The sequence below is a fragment of the Vombatus ursinus genome, unplaced genomic scaffold (genome assembly GCF_900497805.2).
Source record: "Vombatus ursinus unplaced genomic scaffold, bare-nosed wombat genome assembly UNPS02014775.1, whole genome shotgun sequence".
In the NCBI taxonomy this organism is placed as follows: domain Eukaryota; kingdom Metazoa; phylum Chordata; class Mammalia; order Diprotodontia; family Vombatidae; genus Vombatus; species Vombatus ursinus.
The window spans coordinates 1,437,858-1,461,569 of record NW_020954553.1 but is presented as its reverse complement, the minus strand read 5'-3'; the positions used below and the strand labels follow the sequence as shown (position 1 = coordinate 1,461,569).

The following is a 23,712-nucleotide window of genomic DNA, read 5'->3' as shown; positions in this document are numbered from 1 at the left end:
CAAAACCAAAAAAAGAAAGAAATGCATTTAATTTTGGTAGCTTTGCATATTAGAGAAAATTAAGTCTGTTGCCACTCAATTGCCACATGGGCAAATATTTCAATCTTTAGCTGAGATCACAGATCTACTAATGTGAGCAGCTGCTCCAATGGTGTGTCCTGCGTCAATCTCATTTCTATGTTCTCATGCATCCTCCAGATCTACCCAATAGGTTCAAAATCTCTGTTTTCACCTTCTAGTCATGCCTGGCACTTTGCAAGTATTTAATAAGTGCTTGTTGATTAGACCCCTGCAGCACTCAGGCTACTCATCAATTAGCTCTTCACTCTGCTGTCTGGTGTGCCCATCTCCTTCTTGGATCATACGATTTCTTTGACATCTTATATGTGACTTCTTGTGTTTAATGTAGCTTACTTCTACTCAGCATGTGCACCTCCATTTCCTTTTGGATCACTTCAAATCTAGGCTCCAGGACAATTGTAGTTTGGGGTTTTTTTTTAAGCATACTCGAATAGGTTTAAAAACATTCTCATAAGTTGGTGAGATCTTCTGAACATCCATCTTCCTCTTAGATTGAAAAGAAACATCAATGGAAAAACAATGCCTTTGGTGACTTTGGGGCTCCAGGTTAAGTATATATGGACTTAGGGCCATGGAGTCTGGTTTGTCCCTAAATTGTTATGTGGAAATCAGGATGTCAAGTTGGATAATCTTCCCACAGTCAGTTGGGCTATCAGAGGCAATACAGACATAAAACCCAAATCTTCTACTTCTTTGCTCTGTGCTTAAACATCTAGCTCTCCCTGCCCTTCCACTTGTCAACCAAACCATACATCAATATTTAAAACTAAATCTTTCAAACTGAGACCCTTTCACTAAGAAGTTATTTCAAAGTAGAGTCCAGAAACAATGACTAGGGACTCCCCTTCTAATACAGAGAAAATAAGAGGAAAAAAGGCTAGTTTCAGCTATGAACTATACAAATCTACACATAATCTTTTAAGTACAACTATTTGAAATCCAAAGTCAATATGTCTAGTGTTTTGTCCCCCTCACAACTCTAAAGAACCTATCTTTTAGGATTACTGTACTGTCCTGAACAGTGACTACTTGGTGGTGAAATTTTCTTTTGCAGGCCATGACCATAGTCTATGATCAGGAAATGGAATCTCTCATCTGGCCAACAGGCACCTTTGATGAGAAGTGGTGATCACCAGCTGCTCAGTTTTGAGAAGCATGTACGGTACTGTCAGTTTAGAGATTTGGCTCCTGGTGAGAATTCCAATTCAAAGTAAGACATGCTTCATGCAAACTTCAATAATAGGAAGCAATCTCCAAAGAGAGAAACTGAAGATCTGGTCTCAGATACTTACAAAAATAAAAGAAAATTCTAGAACTATTTTCTCTTTATTTCCTTTAAAAAAAAAAAAGATACTTTCCAGTGAAATAATTTCTTGTCCCATTTGGCTAAGATCAAAACCATGATTGACAGAGTCAAGATAATCACCCTTACTTAGGAAAGTGTTATTTGATATTTTGGGACAAAGAGCTTTTTTCTGTTATTTCCCCTACACACACACACACACACACACACACACACACACACACACACACACACACGATGTTATAAACATCTATCCAGCGACATTCACAGGTCTATTCTCTGATACCAGCTTCCACCCCTCAACCTCTCTCTTTTCTCTCCAAGTTTAATGGGAATGCCTAAACCGAAAGAGTGGCGTTTTCAGGAAATCCTCTAGAATTACTTCTATACACCTCAATAACCAACAATACAATGCAGATGGATTCTAGCAGGAAGAAGATTTTCAGCTCCAATTTAACTTTTTTTTTTGTTTTAAGCAGCAAGTATCTCAAAGACAAAAAAAAAAAGCCTCTTTAAGTATAGAAATCTCTATGCATGACTATACATATGAACTCAAATTTGAAAACCAGTGTTTGAAACTACTTTAGCCAATTCATCCAGGTAGCTACATTTGATGCCCCCCAAAAGCAAGCAGCATGCAAAGTTGAGTTAGTTTTAAAGTCAAAATAACTGGTGAAGCACCAGAATTATGATCTGAACATAGATTGCACTCATATTTACATTCAAAGAAGCCCCATAAATTAACATGCAAGCACAAGACAAAAACTCATCACAATAATACTTTCACTCATATTACCACAATTTAAAAACATTTTGTGGATTTAAACACAAATTTTCAAGAACACATTTGAAATGCATCAAGAAAATTAAATCCATAAATATAGACTTTTAAGCTTATTGTCATGGATAAGTACTGCTTCTAGTAACATCATTATTTCTTAAGTCATAAAGAGAAATTCAACAATATATTCATTCAGAGAAGTGAAACACCCTCAATAACATTTGTAAACAGAACTTAATTAGGGCAGGGTCTCACAGTAAATGTGAATTTCAGTACCATACCATTTTATGGAGAATAGAAGAGGACTCTGGAAAATATAGCCCTGGCTAGAGTTTAAAGGGCAGTGGCAGTTTTTTTTTCCTTCCTTTTTTTTTTTTAAACCATTAACCCTTTGTTTATTAAGAGACAGTTCAGTTCTCTTCAGTATACTAGGCAGCAGCAGTCCCTTACCATCTCTGAAATATTCAAAAGAAGGCCACAGATGTCAAAAGCCTTTTTATTTTTGTATTTTACAAAGAGGCTTTGTATACTGGTTTGTTTGATTTCCCCCAGAAAAGGAGTGGTTATGGATCAGACTTCATTGTTCATTATGTATATTCTTAAGGCTTCTGAATAAATAGAAAGTCAGATTTTTTTTTTCTTAAACCACGGAGCTCATGTCCCATGAATAACTGTTGAAGAACAAGGGAGAATCCCATAGAGTACTTACTTTGCTTTGTGTACAATCTTAGAGGGAGGACAACACAGCAGCAGTAATCAGGAGAAACATGCAGGCTTAAGAGTTAGAGCTCTTGGAAAAAGAACCGACCTGCCATATGCTTTTAATCTGATTTGTCTATGGATTGCAAAGGCTTGTTTAACATCAGTGCAGAAAAGCTGGCCTGGCAATCCATTGCCACTCCTTTGTACCCCAAGACATGTACTGTACAAAGAGGAACACATTTTATAAACAGAACAACAGTGGCAAGAACCCCTATGACTGAGCCCCTGAGAAAGGAGAACATCGTACAGGAGAAAATGCAGTAGATAGAAGCCAAGGACAAAAGTTCAAGGTTGTGGTCTTGAAGTTTTGGGTGAGCACCCTATTTTCAGGTCACAGAAAGACCAACCACCAAACAGCTAATGCAAGAACCACGAGAAAAGACATCATGAAAGGAATACGAGGAGATGGAAAAGTACTAGAGTACAGGTAGCACTTTTTGAGGGACTTGTGTTCCTCAGGGATTGGAATGGAAACCTTGGGAAGAGCTTCTTCATTTTCTTGCTGGGGCAAGGCTCTCTCAGTGGATCTCTTTTGCCTTTTTATTTTGTCTTCATCCTGTACTAACAGAGCACGTTCCTGTGTCTGCTTTCGTGGTAGAAGATCAAGAAAGACAGAGAAAGATGAACACAATGACAGATGGAAAATGCTCAAAAAATGGTACTTGGGGATGTGCAAAGTATTAACTCAGGTAGACATTTTGGAACCTCTCCGCCAATCCAGGAATTGACCCTAATGAAACCACTCATGAGGGCAGTGCTCAAGGATCATTCATGAGTGCTCTGTGTGAGTGTCAGAGCAGTCCTCTTCAGAAAATCCCCCCAAGAGTTTGGGTCATTTCTGTTACGTGGGGAGTGCTCATTCGTCTTTAGACAGAGTAAGCAAAACCAGCAATGAAGCATTTTTCTCACCATCAGAATGTTATTTGCATCATAAATAGAAACAACGGAATAGAAAAAGTTATCTTGGTATCTTCCCAAAAATGCATAGGTCAAGCCTAAAACAACTGTGACTTCATTCACTGTAGTAATTACTTTTGCTCCAAGAAGCAAACATCTTAATCTTATAAATTTTGAAGGTTCTTCAAAACAAAAAAAATATATATACAAAACTTTATTTCATGCCCCCAAATTTGACTATGGACAATACACAAACAACACTCAGGCCTTTGCAAATCTCACACACATACCACACAAGCACAGACACATAGAGAGACACGTGAAAACTACTTTCCAGATTGGAAGCTCTTTGACATTAACTTTTCTCTTTTCATGTATGTCTTTTGTCATTTGAGGAACTGTCTTTGGAGGCATGACTTTATAAATCAAACACTAACAACGTGAAGGGCTATGTGCTACATTGTGAAGATGTTTCATGGGAACTGGTTATGCAGCTGAGAACTCCATTTTTCCCTCTCTGTGCACTGCCATCTGGGCGTGAGCCAGGTGTTATCTAGGAGAGAAAAAATTTGGCCCTAAGTTCTCTTAGTTGAGCCAGCCTCCTCTGGTCACTTTGGAAGTTTGACACGGGTTCTTTGCACACCCCTAAGTGATGTGTATCAGGGAGAAAGTAGCTGGGGGACTGATCAGCAAAAATGGGAAGAAAAGAGAAAAAGAAAGAAAGGATGCAAAATTAATGTGAATTTTAAAAGAAAAGAAAACCGAAAGGGAGAGAAAGACAACATAAAAAGAATAGGGAACAATTAAATTGGGTTTTTTCTCTCCAAATACACAGTAACATCCTCATGCAGCTTTCCAACCAGCCATGCACGGATGTAAGCAAACCAAAAGCTGTCAAAGCTGCTCTTTGAGCAGGTGGTCAGGAGTTACGCCAGGAGGCTGGAGGATGGGAGTGTGCTGGTGGAGCCCAAAGAAAAATATTACTCAGCAGCTGCTGCGTGGTCTGGGGCAGGGGATTCTCTGTTTAATGCCATGGCAAGAGCAAATCCTGCTTCAGCAGCATGAGTTCTAAGAGCAGCTTTACCTCAGGCCCACCAACCTTTCTCTCCGAAGGAAGGACAGAGGCTTTCTTCACCTGGGCATACACAAAGCATGGAAAAGTCAGTTGCCTTGCAATGCACCGAAAGAGGGGAAGAAGATTCCTCAGAAAATGGAACCATCATCCCAAGAGTTAAAGGAAATGGAGGAAACAAATGCCAGAATGGGAAATAATTTCCTGTAGAAAAGGCTGTGGGATTTAAACTAAATACACCTGTGCACACAGGACAAAGTTTGAAAACAACACTACTCCCACTCCAATCCCCTAACCTCCAAGTGTCATGCTCCTCATTGGGGTTCTGAGCCTTCTCTGTAACACACAAGACTTGATACACCGCAAAACACATCCTTACCAGCCATGCAGAGCTGAATTTCCTCGCACTTGTAAAAAGGTAACAGTAAGAAGAATAGTTCCCTGCTGGGATTTGGGGGCTGCCTGCCCTTAGTGCTGGTTTTGCTCTATTCTTTGTTTATTCACCCCACACTTTCAGTGTATAAACTAACCAACGCTCAAGGGTTCCTAAGGGTCTGTCAATCTAGCTAAAAAAAAACCCATTTCTTAATGCTCCCCAAAATTCCCCAAACTAGCTCTGAGACAGTTTCCAGAGGGGACTAAAATGTGTTACACTTCTGGAAATGGCGACTGACACACATTTACTTAACACTCAGAAAATAAAGTTCTAGGTTTTTTTTGGAGGAGAGAAGCAGAGGTGAAAGGCTGATAACTAGGTACTTTCTAATGTTTAGGCAGGGAGTAACGGCAACAACCTTCATGTCCATTAGCTTCTCAAAGCTCTGTGTGGATGTAATGAACCTGAACGAGGGTTGGACTAATCCATAGAAATGCTGGGCATCTTTCCAGCAGAGGTGGTGAAGGGGGGCAGGGGAGGGAGAGATGCATGTGCCTAAGGATGCCTAGGAGAAAAGGGGGAGGGGTGTTGCAATGGGTGGGTGAGAAGAACATGGCTGGCAGCAGTGGCCTTTCAGCCTACTCTGCGGAGATAGTTAAACAGATACAGAATGTTAGACTTGTAACTTTTTTTCTTTTCAGTTTTAGATACTGTTACATCTAGACCATTGTGCCTATATTCTGATTATTTTTAAAAATTAGTCTTTAAATAGCTAAATCACCACTCTTAATTAGGATTATTACTATCTTTTGGGAGGAGAAAGACAGGATTTTGTGTTAAATGTTTGGTGAGCTGAGTTACAATCTTTCCTTTGCATCATTATGATTTATCATATAAATGATGAATTTGTAGAAAATAAAGATTTTTAAATGAGTCTCGGGGTCAGTAACTTTCATTGCTCAAGGTAACCTTCAAGAGATTCTCATCATATGGAGCTATTTAATTGGGTGTATGACTTCTAAATTAGGCAATGGCATTCGTAATGGAATTAAGGACAGTCCCTGCAGAATCTCCCTAAACTCCTTCAACTGTGGCAAAAAACTACACAAACTACAAAGATTTAAGATGCCTCTCCACAGATAGATTCTAAATTGTGGACAGCATTTTCTAAAAATCAAATGCAACAATTTGGATCTGGTATTCAGCAATCTTTGAAGAATAAGTCTTCAGTTTATTAACAAAATTGTAAGCATTAGTCCCCAAAGTCACCAGATTATTCAGAAGTGTAAAACATGGCTAAAAATATCCCCTCCCCCACTCATTTTCAATTCTGAACCTGTTAATATCAGCATACTTACTAAATGTTTGTTGTTAGTGAGTTTCTTTCCTTTTCTCTAGGATGTTTTAAATCTAACCATTTTACAGCCTCAAATTGCACTCACTAAGAAAGTCCCAGCTAAGAGTTTTCTAGTAGAAAGATTTCTCAGTGTCCAGTCAATTGCTGAGCCTGGCATGGTTTCCTAGAGTTCATCTGAGTGAACTATAAAACTTAGAGTGCTCACCAGAAATACCCTGAAGCTGTAACAATGTCATGGGACACAAAGAATATTTTATCTACACTCTCTTTCCAGTTGAGAATGTGGAAAAGTCTCATCTTTCCACGTATCCTGACACTTTATCCCCAGTACTCACTCCTTCTCCTGAGGGAATCTGCCCATTGAGGTTCAGCGTCCGGAAGGGGGAGTGGGTCGACAGGCGCTTGTCCCACTCGCTGGGCCGAGGCTCTGGGACAGCCTCCATGAAGCTCTTCTTGAGCTCGCTAATGCTGGCATGGTGCTTCCTGATCTCCTCCTGGGTCTTGTCTAAATCCTACAGTTGAGAGAACAAAGGAGCAAAACAATAAGCCCTTGAGAATAAAACCAGACCAAGAGCAGCCCACTAGAGGCAGTGGGCCTGGCAGAAAACACACCACATCCAGGAGATAGGTTGCCAAATCCATAGTTGCGCTAAAACTGAAAATGTACCACTGGGGTATGCAGCCTTGTTTTCTTTCCTTTTCTTTTTAAAAACAAGGCACTTTTCTCAGAAGCAGATAAGCATCATGACCTGAGGGCATCTTTGAACAATTCGATTTGATCACAGATGTTGTCAAGAGGATTAATTAATCTGACAGCACTAGACTAGAATTACCTCTGAGGTCCCCTCCAGTGCTAAGATTCTGTGACTTGTCAAACACCCATGAAGAGTTCCTTCCTTTATCTATTTTACATCTCTCCTTTCTCCTATGATGTCCTGATACTGGAGAGAAGATACACCCAGCTCTCTATCACCTAATCCAATTAATGCGGATGGTTTCTCAATTTAATCACCCTCATTCTGGGTTAGGTGACACTGAACTGGTTTAAGCTCAGGCAGGATGGAAATAATAAAACGAAAGAAGAGATTGTTGCAGGTTGCTATGACCAAAAAAAAAAAAAAAGATCCCACCACTAAGAGTGATAATCATGGTTATCAGGAAGGTTGGCAACCTTGGGCTGTCTCAGGATTTAGAGCTATCCCCCTAGGTCCCCAACAGCAGCTAAAGTAATGCAAGGTATGCCTTTGGCTATTTATTTTTTAAAAAATTATTTTTAGTTTACAAACAAGTGGAATCTCATTCTTTCTGATATGATATTAAGTTCACCATAGTAATCCTCAATGCTGACCTTCATTCCAGACTCTTTCTAACCCTTGAAAATGACTCGGAAGCTACAAATGATAGTGGATATAACAGCTCATCATCTACTTGGGTTACTGTTCACATGGTACTGAGGAATTCTCTACCAATTTTTTCTTCACTCCCAGGTACAATTCAAGGGAATGAGCTTAATCTAATAACTTTCTGTGGATGAGAGTGTGGTTACTAAAAGTCTAAGACTTTAGGAGCCTTCTCAACAATTTAGGTATGAGGGGGACAAAGTTCACTGACCCTAGATATTAATTCTGCATAACCAGAAGCAGGGAACAGGAACTAGAAGGGATATCCTCAAGGAAAAAATGTACAAGATCTAATCGTTATTCATAGGGACAACTGAGGCTCATTTTGTTATTTCTATCATTGTATCCCAAGCAAAAAATACAATGCTCTGCATACAATAGATACTTAAATTGAACTGAAAATAAGAAAATTGCATGACTTGAGCAATTCGGGCTGGGAGGCGGGGATTCACTCAGGTACAGGAACAGAGAAGAATCATGAAAAATGGCCTCAAAATAAAGTCAGTTCTCCAAAGGAGGTCCTTACCACAAAATGCCTGAGATCCATTTTTTGAAAACAAGAATTCCGTTGCTCCCTTTCTTGCCTTTTTCTGAAAAGAACCCAAAAGATCCATGCTTGGGTTCAGAATACTTGGGAGGTCCTAGATGTTTAACAGCTGCTAAAAATCCCAGGAATTTATTTCTTATCAACATAGCTGTGTACTCAGGAGAAGGTGGATATTAAGTCCACATCCTAGTTTACTGCATGTGTTTCAGAACTGACTTTCATTTGGCCCCCTAGATAAAAGCCTTTTTACAAGAGAAATGGAGTTTATTTAAAATAAAAGGCTTATATTTAATGTGTGTGTGTCTGTGTGTGTGTGTATATACACACACAGACACACACGCACACATATATGCACATTTTCAAAAGCAATACTAAAGGGAAATTAGCATGCAGGTAGGGGAATCAGTAGAAGAACCCTAATTTTCATTCTGGATCTATAGTTTACTTACTAAGCTCAATTTCTATTTAATCTATTCGCCCATTTATTTACATTAGACTGAACTATGAATTACTGCTTTACAATCAGTCAAAGAAAAGTCTGACCCAGGAGAGGAGATCCTATGGTTCGTTCCTCAGAGTACTTCCTGCATGCTGGGATGAAATGTGGGTATTTTTCATGCATACAGGCTTCACCATTGAAAAGTGACTGCTGGATTTTTTGTCTCAGCAAAGAGCAAAAGGGATATGTTTACTAGCTATGGAAATGCATGAACAAGCTTGAGCCTAGTAAGAATTTAGCACTTTATGACCTGATTCCTGCTTGGAAATTAAGTGCATGGAGAAAGTGAAGAATAAAGGTGAAGAACAACTTTTTAAAAATCAGAAGTATTTAAGTGGCGAGCAGAAAAAGACCCAAAATCCAGTAAGAGGAAAAAAAAAAACAACACCCATCAAACCAGAGTTGTCCATAGAAGCCCTTTTATGATTGAGAATGGTAATTGCTATGTCCATCCTGCCAAGCATGTAACACTGTTTGGGTCCTGAGATGATAAGGGCTTTCAATGACAGCAAAATGGAAAGATACTAGATTTGGAGTCAGAGGACTTGAGCTTGAATTCTGGCTATTTAACCACTATATATAATCCTGGACAATATATAACCTTCCTGGTCCTCAGTCTTCTCACCTATACAATGAGGGGGTTAGACTCAGTGATCTCTTCAATTCCTTCCAAATCTAACTATGCTGTGAAGTCAATGGATTCTTAGTGAGGTTAGCTAGCCCTCTGAGAAACTTGGGGGTGGAAGGAGAAGGAATATGGTAGCGATTTGGTAACAATCAAGAAACTATGAAGGCAACCATTTCAAAGATATTTACTGTGCACACTTGCTTTGGAAGATGAGGGTAGAAGAGAAAGAAGGATTTTATAGTGAACTTGACCTTGTTTATGCCAGAATAAAAGTAGCAAATGGGGGTAATACCTTGCTCAATGACAGATAACTTGCAAGATATTCTTTTGGAAGAGGAAAAACTTTCTCCCTAGAGGAAGGTATAATCAGCTAAATTTCCCCAATGACCTAAAGGTTAGATAATTTTACTGATATCCCCAATCTCATAATTTCAGCAGTAATCAAACCAAAAAAACCAAAAAGCTTTATTAAATAGAAATGTTTTCAAAAGTTGGTTAGTAGTTTCTATTTTAAAACACACACACACTTGTTTAGGAGTCCCCTCTCATGGCTATCAATGAAATGCTAGGAGAAAAAAAAAAGCACATCACACACAGGAACACTATCAATCTTGGAAGTCACAACACACTCTATGGAACAAAGGGCAAATATATGATTGGTACTGTAGGTTCCTGTTGGGGGAGGGATGGAAGAAAACAATCTGGGGAGAGGGCTTCTTCTCAAGGGTGGCCTAGTTAAGAAATACATTTTTATTTGAAATTACCAGATGATACTCTAAGGGGCAAATGCAATTTTGTTATCATCAAGCTCACGAGCCTGAGCCAATTCTAGCCTACTCCTAGGTATGTAGCTATAGGCTGGGTAGAACCCAGTGAATCTGCTAAAGTCTGAAATAATCCACAGGAAATTTTGAGTCATCCCTGGCTCACAGGACTCTCATTCCATTTTATCTGAAAGAACTGAAGGAGCAAGGGACTGCTTGTCTGGGTACCTCTCTAAACCTGGCTGTTAGATTACACTTTGGAGGGTACTATCAATAAAGGAGAAAATAAAGAATTGTAGAATAAAATTCTTAACGCTTGGTTTCTGAGAATTAAATGGAGTAGGATCTCAGGCATGAAGCCTATTCTGCTGGATATTAAAAATACACACAGAGCTGGCAAAAGGGAAGAGAGTAATTCAACAATCTGAGACTTATGGTTGCTATCTGGATGCAACTGGCTTTCTCACATTTCGGATGAAGAAACAACCAGTCAAGACTAAGTGAATTGACAGAGGCCATATATTAAGCCAGTGGCAGATTTAAGTTCCAACAGCTTACAATTTAACTTGATCACAGAATAGTGCTATATAAAGCCTAGTATTTAATATATGCTTTTGGAATGACTGATTCATCAACCTACACTTTCCCAAAATGGAAGAAAGATGGTAATTTCACTTGACCAGACATACTATTCCTCCCTTTTCCAGCACCCTGCTAAATGCACTTATCCCTTTGCATGCCTGATATAAATAATTATGATTTAGATAAACGTTTTATTCACTTGTCTACAAGTGTTTAATATTCTGATCAACACTGTCTTAGATCATAGGTTCCCAAGATGCAAAAATTGTGTCTAACTTGTTCCATACAACACAATGTCATGTTGGCAACAATTTCTCTGTTTCTTTAATTATAGGATCATGATGGGTTAGGAAGAGAACATGACAGATTATCTAATTTCTTCCTTCAGTCAGAAATACGACATTACAGGAAGCAGATTATGAATCCATATAAGGAAAAACCTCCTAACAATTAAGGATATCCAACAATGGAATGGGCTGCCTCAGCAGGTAATGAAAATTCTCTATCACTGGAGACCTTAATGATCTAAAAGCTCAATGATCACATGCCAGGCATGTCACAGAGAGGATTCATGTTTCAGGTAGAGGTCGAGGGCTATTCCTACTTGGCTTTATGAAAAACATTAAAAAATCATCGCAAATTATAATTGAGTCAATTAAAAACTTCCTACAGAGAAGGAGAATGAAGAAACTGATGCAGTGATACATCCTAACATTTAAGGAACCTTTAGTGGGGAAATTCTTAACATTTAGGCTAAACCTTTAATACTAGAATTAAACCTACTTCTTTTGCTCTGTGTTCAGGGGATCAGCTGGTCATTAGGCTCTATTTAAGAGTCCTTCAAAAGCTGGAGAATAATTAATTAAAGTGCCCTTCTAGAGACTGAATAATAGAAGCTCTTTTAAAGTCTTGTTCAGGGGTCTTAATAGCTGACCCTTTTTGTGAGTTTTATATAGTTCTTTTCCCCAAATTTAAGCCTAGTTACAGAATCTAGAATAGGATATAGTAGGTTAGGAGGGGGTCTGACCAATGCTGGGGGATAACAAGAGAGTTACTTCATCATTCCTATATTACTCTCTACACTGTACCCTGATTTGCTTTCCTTACTGCCTTTTTTTTTTTTTTTTTTAAGATGGCAGTAAGTTAAGTATAATGGAAAGAACTCTGGTCTTGGCAGTCAGAAAATTTGGGTTCAAATAAGCTATGGAAACCTAGGCAAGTCATGCAACCCCTCTACCTCAGTTTCCTCATGGGCAAATGGGGGTAAGGATATTTGCCCAGTCTGCCTTACAGAGCTGTGATAAGGAACAAATGGGGTCAAGTATTAAATAAATACGGGTTCTTAGTCTTCTTTGTTTTGTGGCTTCTTTTGGTTTCTGACACTATGAATTTAGTAAGCTCATCTGAACTCTGCTCCTATATTTAAATGTACTTAATATATTTCCAATTTGCCCATATTACCATTCCCCTATCTGAACTTTCACATTGTTTCAGGCCAGCAGATGAAAATAATGTAACTTTTATTTGGGACCTGGGCTCATCTTTGGGAAAATTCAGGAGACTCTGAGCATGAATATGAACTTACTGAGAATAAGTAAATGGATAACCAGTCCCCCATTTGAAACAGAGGTAGTCCCAATCATATATTTTTCAGATAAGTATGACAGATGAAAACTAAAAAGGCAGGAGAGATGGTTGCAAATATTCATGTTTTATCAACATGCAAAAGCATTTTTTAAATCTAAAATTTTCTCATGCAAGAGCATGCAAAACCAAATGCAGCATAGGAGGAAGAAAAAGAGGCCAGTAAAGAATGCAGAAGGTTCCAGGCAACCAACTGAAATTAGCTTCAAGTTCATACAAACCTCCAACATTAAATTGCTATGTCTGATATAAATGTTTTCACCATCTAGTGTCTTTGTTTTTTTCTGTGAAAATGAAAGGGGGGAAAAAACAGAAAAGCACAAAAAATTAAAATGTTGTTCTTGCGGGAAAAATTGCAAATTGGCAAATCAAAAAATGTTTAAAACCAAATGTCTGGGACACAGCATATGACACAACATGGAATGGTCATGGAACCACAACGACAAATGGAAAAACAATTACCATCAAAAAAAAAAAAGGATGAATTTGTGAGTGATGGAAGAATGTGGTGATTTCATTTAAACAGACAGTGCTCCTTGTTTTATTGGCTTCCTTGACATCAAATTCATGCTTCCTACTCATACCTGAAGCCACAAAGATCTTTCAAATAAAGAGAAAATGCAAGTCATTTAAAAAGCTTTGAAGCTTGTGGATATTTACTTAGAAAGATAATCATTTATTTTTCAGCATCAGGTTGCAAGTTTGGTGCCAAACTACATGACAAACACCTCTAACGCTTTGTATGAGGCAGGTATGTAAGATTACCTATGTCAGATAATAGCTCTCTGGAGTAAAAATATTATTTACCTCACTTATATAAGATGGGGGAAATAAAGCAAAGGAGAGACAGGCAAACAAAGTCAGTTTCTGACAATGCAACAAAACTACTACCTTGATGGCGATTTTGACAAATTTGAATAAAATGCTTTAATAACAAAAAGGCATTTGCATCATTTTACCAACAAGCCATACTTCTAGCTGACACATTTCATGAAAAGGTGAATGAAGGACCGTTTTTCCTTTGGTCTCCTTTGCTGATCACTGCTCTCCAAGTGAGAGCATGACTCATACCAAAAGTGAGATAAGGACAGCCCTCAAGAAACCAATAAGAAGCCAATGAAAAGAATGGGTCACTGTCTCTTTAACGTGCTTAAAGTGAGCATGGGCAAAGTGGCAACGTTGCTCTGTGAAATTGAAAAGTGTCTAACCTTCCTCATTCTTATCAGATCTTCTGTTTTTTCTGCAGGTTGCTGTTTTGCAGTAATTAAAAAAAAAAAAAAGAAAAAAATGATAAAAAGTTGGCTCATTGAAATTTGCTTGGACCTTCATTTTACAACCTTGGGGAAAAAAAAAAAGATGGAAGAAAAAAATGGGGGCAGAAAAAAAATTAAAAGGAGCATGAGCAACTGTCGGCACAAACCTGGATTTGGTCACCATTTATGGTGGGTGGTGTGACCTCGATGTGGGTTTTTTCCACCTACGTTTAAGAAATAAAGTGGCAAAAACATTTCAGGTTAGTGGGTTTTTCAGGAATAGCTTTGCTCCAACACATAAGCTGTACATTTTAGTTGGTTGTAAAACACAATCTAATACATAATCATCACCATGCAGTCTTGAGGAAGGTGTTATAGGAAAGTGGCTCACTCACTTCCAGTAGCAGTCTATTAGTTCACTTTTCCATCTTTGAAGTCAAAATGGTCATTTGGAAAATAGATTTAGAAAAGAGGATTCCAGGTAATTATTCCATTTAGCTTAAGGTTATTTAAGTGAATATGCTTCTTTAAAGGAAAAGTTGACCCATAGTCATCACCAAAAATCAAGGCCTTAATCAAATTGCCATTTGTGTCTGTATAGTTGACTTTATGTTTCTTTTGGTGATCTGAAAGCACTTCAGAAAATATTTTTAAAAACCATTTCATAGGTAAAAAAAAAATTGAGGCATGGTATATATTTCAGAGAGACAAATAATTCACATTTGCATTTAACACACACACAGCATACAATATGATTTAAAACCAAAAAGGTAAGTACAAAATTTTTGCTAGCTCACCAAATTTTTTTAAAAAACCATCCATCCCCCCATACCTCAGCTAATCATATATTAAATCATAAAATCCACTGACCTAAAATGGACACTATCATTAAATGTGATGAACATAGAATACACCCAATGCTATGAGACCTCAATATCTGCAAACCAGGAATGCACAGTGACAGACTACTTCCATCTATCATTCTGTTATCAAGGATATTGTCCAAATCCTATAGATATGATTTCCTTTCATGCAACAAAGCTATTTTGTTACTCGGATTACATGATAAATGTGGTTTTAGGTCAAAGTCAGATTTCTCAGCACTATAATTCCAACTTGCTACAAACAAAATCAGAACAGAGTTTATTGTTATTGTTAATATGGGGAACAATTAAGATAATTGAGTATTACCAGAGATGGCTTTCAACCGATTACAGTGAGATTACCTGAAGTACATTTACATAACAATTAATTGGCAAAAAGACTCAGTCCTATCACTCAAATGGGGGCACATACCAAGGGAGAATTCTTCCCCCTCTGCTACAGTCACAACTGCAAAGGGATGCTATTCTTAGACATAATTATGTCTGTCCTACAGGCAGGCAGAGAATAAGTAAATTAGCAGAAGGCCAGAGGAGTTTCGGCCATTGCCAACACAGCTCCCTGCCAACTGTTATAACATAACACTTTCCAGACAGTCAGTGTAAAGGATGGAGGGGCAGAGGCAATGTCATCAGAAATGCCAAGCTGTACAATGAGCAAGAAAAAATAGTGAGCCCTGATACTCTGTTATAAAGGCACTACTGACATTGAACCTAAAGTTCAGCTGTTTTTCACTCATGTCTGAATCTTTGTGACTCCATGTCAGATTTTTTTGGCAGAGATACTGGAGTGGTTTGCCGTTTCCTTTTCCAGTTCATTTTACAGATGAGGAAACTGAGGCAAACAGGGCTAAGTGACTTGCCCAGGGTCAAAAAGCTAGTAAATGAGGCCAGATTGGAACCCAGGAAGATGAGTCTTCCCGACTCCAAGCCCAGCAATCTATCCACTGTGCCCACCTAGCTACCCCAACACAGATGGCCACAACAATGGCCAATACATACATACATATGCACACTCTCTCTCTTTGGACCCAAGTTAGACCCAAAGCACAAAAAATAGGCAAAAAAAAAAATCTCTGCATGCAGCTCTATCTTGTGAGATCATGTGACACAGTATAAAGAACACTGGATTTAGAGTGAAGACACCAGGGTTTGAATTCCACACATGCAAAATGTTAGCCACATGACCTGGCCAAGTTATTTCCCTTCTTTGGGCCTCACCTTGCTGACTTCTAAAATGAAGGGGTTGGACTATATGACCTCCAAGGTCACTTTCCAGGTCTAAAATTCTGTGATACTGTGAGTCTAAAGTAAGCCAGTCTAATCTGTAGTCTAAGTGAAGCATTAGCACAAAAAGGTCACAATTAATCAAATTGCCAATGTAGTAGCAATTCCTGAGGGTCTAATGGATATTAGATTTCTTAACTGCTTGACAAAATTTAAAATCTTTTCTTAAAAAGATTGACACATTCCTCTCTCACAATTCACGATATCAATAGTGGGATTTGTACCTTCTCTAATAAAGTGAAACGAACACCTCAGGACTAGCATTGCTTACACATGCTTAAATAGTTCTGTCAACATATACAAGGTTGCCCCAACTCCTTCCTGCTCCTCTGGGAAATCAGCTGATAAACTCGATGCATTTACAAAGGGGCTCAGTGATTCTGTGCAGAATCAACTCAGAGCCATAACAAACTCAAGAGAATGGCTTCTCTTCATTGGTGAGGCAAAGCCTAAAAATTCAACATATAAATGGACCTAGTTTTTATGAAATAAACATGCTCTGGAAGTGCTGTATGTATATCAGATTATTTTTAAAACATTTATGCTTTATTACTTAAAGAACTTCCACTGGGAAAATAATCATTTAATTTTGTAAATTTGGTCTTTTACATACTGGTTCTTTGCATCAAGTGGATACATACAACTTATTCAGGAACAGCTGTGCAGACTTCAACTGTATAGGTGTTTTCTAGAATTAAAAAGGAAGCCTTTTGACATCCCCCCTTTCCTGTTAACTCGGTGGTGATGATGGGGTGGTCCACAGATATGGAACACTACATATAATGTAAGCTTTTTGATGTACTGATTGGTTTTGCCGGATTTTTTTTTCTTCCTATTTTTCTTTCTCTTTTTAAAATATTCTCTGTTATAAGGAATGTCTCTCTAGGAGGGTTAAAGGGAGAAAATTTAAGATACATAAAAACAAAAGATAGCAATAAAAATGTTAAGGAGCTCTCTTCCTTGAAGACACAATTATGTCAAAAGAAAAGAACAAAAAAAGTGAGAAGAGTCTGATGACACATGGAGGTACAAGTCGAGGGAACACCAGTCTGGGAGTCAGGAGACCTGGGTTCCAGTCTCTGCCCTGCCATTTACATGCCATGTGACAATGGACAAGTCACTTCATCTCCTTTGGCCTCAGTTTTAATGCAGTAAAACTATTAGATGATAGCTTTGTAAAATGATGGAATTCTAAGTATAATGAAGAAGCTGGACTAAATCAGGGCGCTTAATCTGAGAATTGGTCTTTTTTTTTCTATTTGGATACTCATATTATAAACAGGTATTTTATTTCATCTATGTAAAATGCAATTCTGCAAACGGGTTTACAAACTTCAGACTGCCAAAGGGATCCAGGACACAAAAACCTGAAGCAGGCCTGCACCAGACATCCTCTAACACTGCTTTCAGTTCTAAATTTTGAGCCAGATGTCTCCTCATTCCGCTGGCTGCCTCCAAGCCCGGTAACCCCAGCCTCATCACAGAAACCTCCTCGGTTAACCAGGCCCTCCAGGGAAGTGCGAGCCAGCGTGACAAGCATACCTTCCACACTTCAGCAGGCTCTGCTTCCACCTCTTCTGGTGCCACTTCTTCCTTCTTCGTCTCTCCCTTCACAGCCTCCTTCTGCACTTGAGAGACTGTGGGTTTCTTGCCATTCAAGGTACCAGGCAAGCTGCCTTCTGGACCGTGGCTCTGAGCAATGGCTGGTGCTGAGGTAGGCCGAGGGCTTCGGTCTGGTGTCTCTACTGCTCCAGCTGGACAGAGAGAAGAAGAAAGGTAAAAAGGGGGCAAGGTTCACAATGCCCCATTTCAAAAACTGCTGGACAAAGGAGTCATGATCTTTGTAGCCATACTCATGCTATGTATGTATGTCCAAAACTGAACTCATCTCCCTACCTGAAATGGGTCTTTCCTTCTTACCCTATCTCTGTGTCACTAGCGTGTTACCTAGTCAATCAGGCCTAAAAACCTGTTCATCATTGATTCTTCTTTCTCCCTTACCCCCACATCTAATCAGTCATCAAGTCCTGCTGTCTGGCAAATAGTAGGAGCTTAATAACTACTAGATGACCAACTAGTGATTCAAACTCCCCCTCCCCCATCTCTCTCACGTGTAACATTCACATTGCCACCACTAATTCGGGTCGTTATTACTTCTCACCTCAACTATTGTAACAGCCTCACCAGAAACATTCTAAAAGATTATCTTCCTGTCTTCAGTTTTCCCCCTCTCCAAACCTTTCACTGAGCTGCCAAAATCTAGCCACATTCTTTCCCTTCCCAGAAACCCTGAGGGACTCCCTATTGCCTAAAGGGGGGGAAAGACGAACTTTGTTGGTTGGCCAATAAGGCCCGCGGTGATCGAGCTCTCCTCCACCATCATTTCACACTATTCCTCCCATTCACATGCTCTGTGCTCCCGCTAAAAGGAACCGCTAACTGTGGCTCTGCCCTTCTCTCTTCCACCTCCACACATTCATGTAGAATTTCCTGGAATGCACTCCATTTATTCTGTTCTCTCTTTTGACCCTGTCCCTCCTCAGAAGTGTTTGCTTCAGATTATCCCCTCGTCCAATCTGCCCCCCCCATCATCCCCCTGCCCCCTTCCCCCCTTATTTTCCTATAGGATAAGATAGATTCCCATACCCAATTGAGTGTGTATGTTATTCCCTCCTTAAGCCAAATCCTATGAGAATAAGGTTCAAACATTCCCTCTCACCTTCCATTTCCCTTCCACTGCCTTTTCTTGTCTGTTTCATGTGAGATAATTTACCCCATTCTACCTCTCCCTTTCTCCTTCTCCCAGTATAATCTTCTCTCACCCCTTAATTTTATTTTCCAGACATTACCCCTTCATCTTCAACTCACCCTGTGCCGTCTATCTATCTATCTATCTATACATACATATAATTTTTTCCCTCCCACTACCCTAATACCGACAAACGAGTCATGAGTTACAAATATCATCTTTCCATGAAGGAATGTAAACAGTTCAACCTTAGTAAGTCTCTTATGATTTCTCTTTCCTGTTTACTTCTTCCATGTTTCACTTGAATCTTATACTTGAAAGTCAAATTTTCTATTCAGCTCTGGTCTTTTCATCAAGAATGCTTGAAAGTCCCCTATTTCACTGAATGACCATTTTTTACCCTGAAGGATTATACTCAGTTTTGCTGGGTAGGTGATTCTTGGTTGTAATCCTATTTCCTTTGCCCTCCAGAATATTATATTCCATGCCCTCCAGTCCCTTAATGTAGAAGCTGCTAAATCTTGTGTTATCCTGATTGTGTTTCCACATACTTGAACTGTTTCTTTCTGGCTGCTTGCAATATTTTCTCCTTGACCTGGGAACTCTGGAATTTGGCTACAATACTCCTAGAAGCTGTCCTTTGGGGATCACTTTCAGGAGGTGATTGGTAGATTCTTTCAATTTCTATTTTGCCCTCTGGTTCTAAAGTATCAGCGCAGTTTTCCTTGATAATTTCTTATCTTTTTTTTTTTTTTAAGGCAATTGGGATTAAGCGACTTGCCCAGGGTCACACAGCTAGTAAGAGTCAAGTGTTTGGTCTGAGGCCGGATTTGAACTGAGGTCCTCCTGACTTCAGGGCGGGTGCTCTATCCACTGCGCCACCTAGCTGCCCCCTTGATAATTTCTTGAAGGATGATGTCTAGGCTCTTTTTTTGATCATGGCTTTCAGAGAGTCCATTAATTTTTAAATTCTCTCTCCTGGATCTATTTTCCAGGTTCGTTGTTTTTCCAATGAGATATTTCACATTCTCTTATATTTTTTCATTCTTTTGGATTTGTTTTACAATGTCTTGATTTCTCATAAAGTCACTAGCTGCCAATTGCTCCATTCTAATTTTTAAGGAAGCGGTGGTGGACTTCCTTTTCCATTTGGCCAATTTTGTTTTTTAGGGCATTCTTCTCCTCATTGGCTTTTTGGACCTCTTTTGCCATTTGGGTTAGGCTATTTTTAAGGTGTTAATTTTTTCAGTATTTTTTTTAGGTCTCCTTTAGCAAGCCGTTAACTTGTTTTTCATGATTTTCTTGCATGACTCTCAGTTTTTCCTCTACTTCTTTTACTTGCTTCTCAAACTCCTTTTTGAGTTCTTCCAAGGCCTGGGACCAATTCATATTTTTCTTGGAAGCTTTGGATGTAGGAGCTTTGATTTTGTTGTCTTCTTCTGGTTGTATGTTTTGATCTTCTTCGTCACCAAAGTAAGATTCTATGGTCTGACTCTTTTTGCACTTCTTGCTCATGATCCCAACTTGAGTTATAAACTCTTTGTTAAGGTAGGGGTCTGTGTCCAGTGTGGAGAATGTACTGTCCCAAGTTTCGGGGGTTTTGTGCAGCTATTTTCAGAGATACTTCTAGGGACCTGTAAATTTTCAGTTCTTCCAAGGTGCTATGATCAAGGGCGAGGTGTTTACTCCTCTCCTGGCCTGTGCTCTGGTCTATGAGTGACCTCAAGCACTCTTTTCTGTCCTGGAACTGTGAGGAGGATTTCCTCTCCACCACCACTAGGAGCTCCACAACGCCAGCACTCCTCCTCGCCCCAGGACCACCACCTAGAACTCCAATCCAAGCACGGGCAAAGCAAGAGAATCTTGCACCAGCAAAGAGATCCCTGCAATCCCCCTCTGATCAGCCACTCAATTCCCCCTCAGTCTGTGGGCCGGAAGCTCTGGAAGCAGCCACTGTCCCAGGGCCAGGCTGGGGGACTGGAGCTGAGACCACTGTGCTTCTCTCTCTCTCTCACTGCAGACACAGAATTTTCTCACTGACCTTCTAAGTTGTCTTTGGCATTCGTGAGTTGAGAAGTCTGCAAACCGCCACAGCTGCATGGGATTCAGTCCTCTGAGGCCTGTTCCAGGTTTGCTGAGGCCTGCCTTGCCTGCACGCCTACACCAAACTTCGTTCCTCTCCCAGCCCAGTGCGATATACCTTTCCGATCAACCATCCAGATTGTCTTGGGCTGGAAATTTGTTTCACTCTGTCTTTTTGTGGGTTCTGTTGCTTTGGAATTTATTTAGAGCCAATTTTTATAGATATTTGGAGGGGTTTGGGGGAGAGCTCAAGCAAATCACTGCTTTTACTCTGCCATCTTGGCTCCGCACCCTGATTAGGGAATATCTTAATAGTCTTTATAGATTTAGGTCCCTCCAGAAAGAACTTCTCTACCCATTTACAGCATTTAGCACTTGGCTTTGGCTTTTATATTCTACTATGCACTATGGTTAGTATATAGCTAGTATATCTAGATAGATACACATACATTTCTCTGTCTCTCTTTCTGTGTGTGTGTGTGTGTGTGTGTGTGTGTGTGTGTGTATCCTATTCCCTCTTGCTAGATTATAATCCTTATGAAGGTAGGGATCGTGTCTGATTCATCTCTGTCTCTAGAGTTTGTCAAAGTGAATGAGATTTCAGATATGTTTTCTAAATCCCTATTGCTTTCCAGGGCCTATAAATACAGATACATGAACCAGACTCAAAACTCCTTAAAATGCAACATATGGTCTTACTTTGTTTTTAAAATAGCATGAATTTCAAAACTTCTAGCCATCACTCCTCCAAAGGGACAAGGTCAAAACAGGATGAAACTTTTCTAGTCTCTTTTATCATCTCCAAGAACCCTATCTTTTGTACCCTGGACCATCAAACCAATCCATTCTCAATTATACATAAGGGAGAAGCTGTGTGGCATGGTTTAAAGAAGATGAAAAAAAAAAAAAAAGTACAGGCTGAGGATAGCAAGATCAATAGCCCAGCAATGGTAACACACAGTAGCACAGAGTGGAAAGGGACCACCTCTGCTTCACCAGGAATCCTCTCGACAGCCTCCCTGACAATTCTCTAACCTTTGCCTGAAGATTCACAATGATGAGGAACTCATAATCTTCAAGGAATTCCAATACACATTTAGAAAGCCCCCTTTTAAAATTTGGATCCTAGGTGTTTACCTATCACAATCTCTCCTCCTCTTTTGATTTAATTTCCAGTTTCAAGGACATAATTAGTTAAAATAAACAATTTTCATATACATATGTATTTACATATATATGGACACGTATGTATATATATGCTTATGATTGTGTCTTATTTATCTCGAGTTTAAGAAAATTAAGCACTGCAATCCACATAAGTGAACTTTCCAAATAAAGGAAACAATCCTTAAAAGCTGCAAGATTTACTTTACTTTATTAGGAAGCATCACAGGTTCAGAGGAAATCTGTCTAAAACATTACATAATTGTGTTATTCCTTAAAAACAGGACAAATGAAATTGTTTATCCTTAAGAAATTCAAAATAATACTTTACAAAGGATGCCAAGTCCATCAAGACAATAAGTATTAATTAAGAGCCAATCACTGTGTGCAAAGCACTGAGGATACAGAAAAAAAGCAAAAAACAATCCTTACCATAAAGGAGCTCCCAGTCAAATGGGAGAGACAACACATAAACAACTAGGTACAGATAAGATGGATAAATTAAAGATAATCCCAGAGGGAAGGCACTAGCATTAAGGGGAACTGGAAAAGATTTCTTGCAGAAGGCGAGATTTTTGTTGATATTTAAAAGAAGTGAGGAGACGAAGATGAGAAGGAAGAGCATTCCAGGAACGGGGGACAGCCAGAGGAAATGCTCACAGTTAGGAAATGGAGTGTCTTGTTAGAGGAACAACAAGGAAGCCATGGTCCCTGAATTGCAGAGTATGTGGAGAGGAGTAAGGTGTAAGAAGACAGCAAAGGGAAGAAGAGGTCAGATTCTGAAGAACTTTAAAAGCCTAAAAGGACTTTAATTTTATCTTGGAGGAGACAGAAAGCCACTGGATTTTATTGAGAAGAAGGGTGACAAAGTCAGACCTGTGCTTACGGAAGATCATTTTGGCAGCTGAATGGAGGAAGGACTGGAGGAGGAAGAGATTTGGGGTTGGGAGACTAAGCAGAAGGTATTGCAATTGTCCAGGCATAGGTGAAGAAGGCCTTCACTAGGGTGATGGCAATGTCAGAGGAGAGGAAGAAGCATAAAGGAAAGATATTATAAAGGCAGAATCAAAAGATTTGACAACTGATTAAATATGGGGGATAGTTGAGGGTGAGAAGTCAAGGATGAAAGTTAGGTTGTGAGTATGGGTCAACAGGAAAATTGTGGTGTCCTTGACAGTAATAGGGAAGTTTGGAAGAGAAGAGGGATTGGGAGGAAAGACAATGAGAGTTCAGTTTTAGACTGAGATTTTCTATGAATCTATGATGCTTTCAAATAAAGTAAAATAAATCTTGCCGTTTTTAAGGTTTGTTTCATTTTCTTAGAAGGTTCACTTATATGGAATATAGTGCTTAATTTTCTTACACTGAAGATAAATAAGGTATGTGTTTGTGTGTGTGTGTGTGTGTGTGTGTGTGTGTGTGTGTGTGTGTGTGTGTATGTATGTGTGTGTGTAGTATAAGATGTCTATGGTACATCCAGTTCAACACGTCCAATAGGCACTTGGAGATAGGAAATGGAAGGTCAGGAACGAGGTCAGAGCTGGATAAACAGATCTGACAATTATCATCATGGAGATTTTAATTAAATCAGTGGGAGCTGATG

The 23,712-nt window shown here is 39.3% G+C and overlaps 1 protein-coding gene across 8 annotated transcripts in view; it reads right to left on the bottom strand.

Annotated features, from left to right (window-relative positions):
- The window catches only part of EPB41 (erythrocyte membrane protein band 4.1), a 207,054-nt gene that overhangs the window by 36,121 nt on the left and 147,221 nt on the right, over positions 1-23,712 (bottom strand). For 6 of the 8 annotated variants that reach the window (XM_027864668.1, XM_027864661.1, XM_027864662.1 and 3 more), the window contains exons 12-14: positions 17,657-17,868; positions 12,915-12,977; positions 6,965-7,141 (exon numbers count right to left, since the gene is read on the bottom strand). In XM_027864668.1, coding sequence (XP_027720469.1) covers positions 6,965-7,141; positions 12,915-12,977; positions 17,657-17,868 — 452 coding nt within the window. The remainder of the gene's footprint in view (positions 1-6,964; positions 7,142-12,914; positions 12,978-17,656; positions 17,869-23,712) is intronic. The other 2 variants (XM_027864664.1, XM_027864667.1) reach the window with 1 other exon arrangement.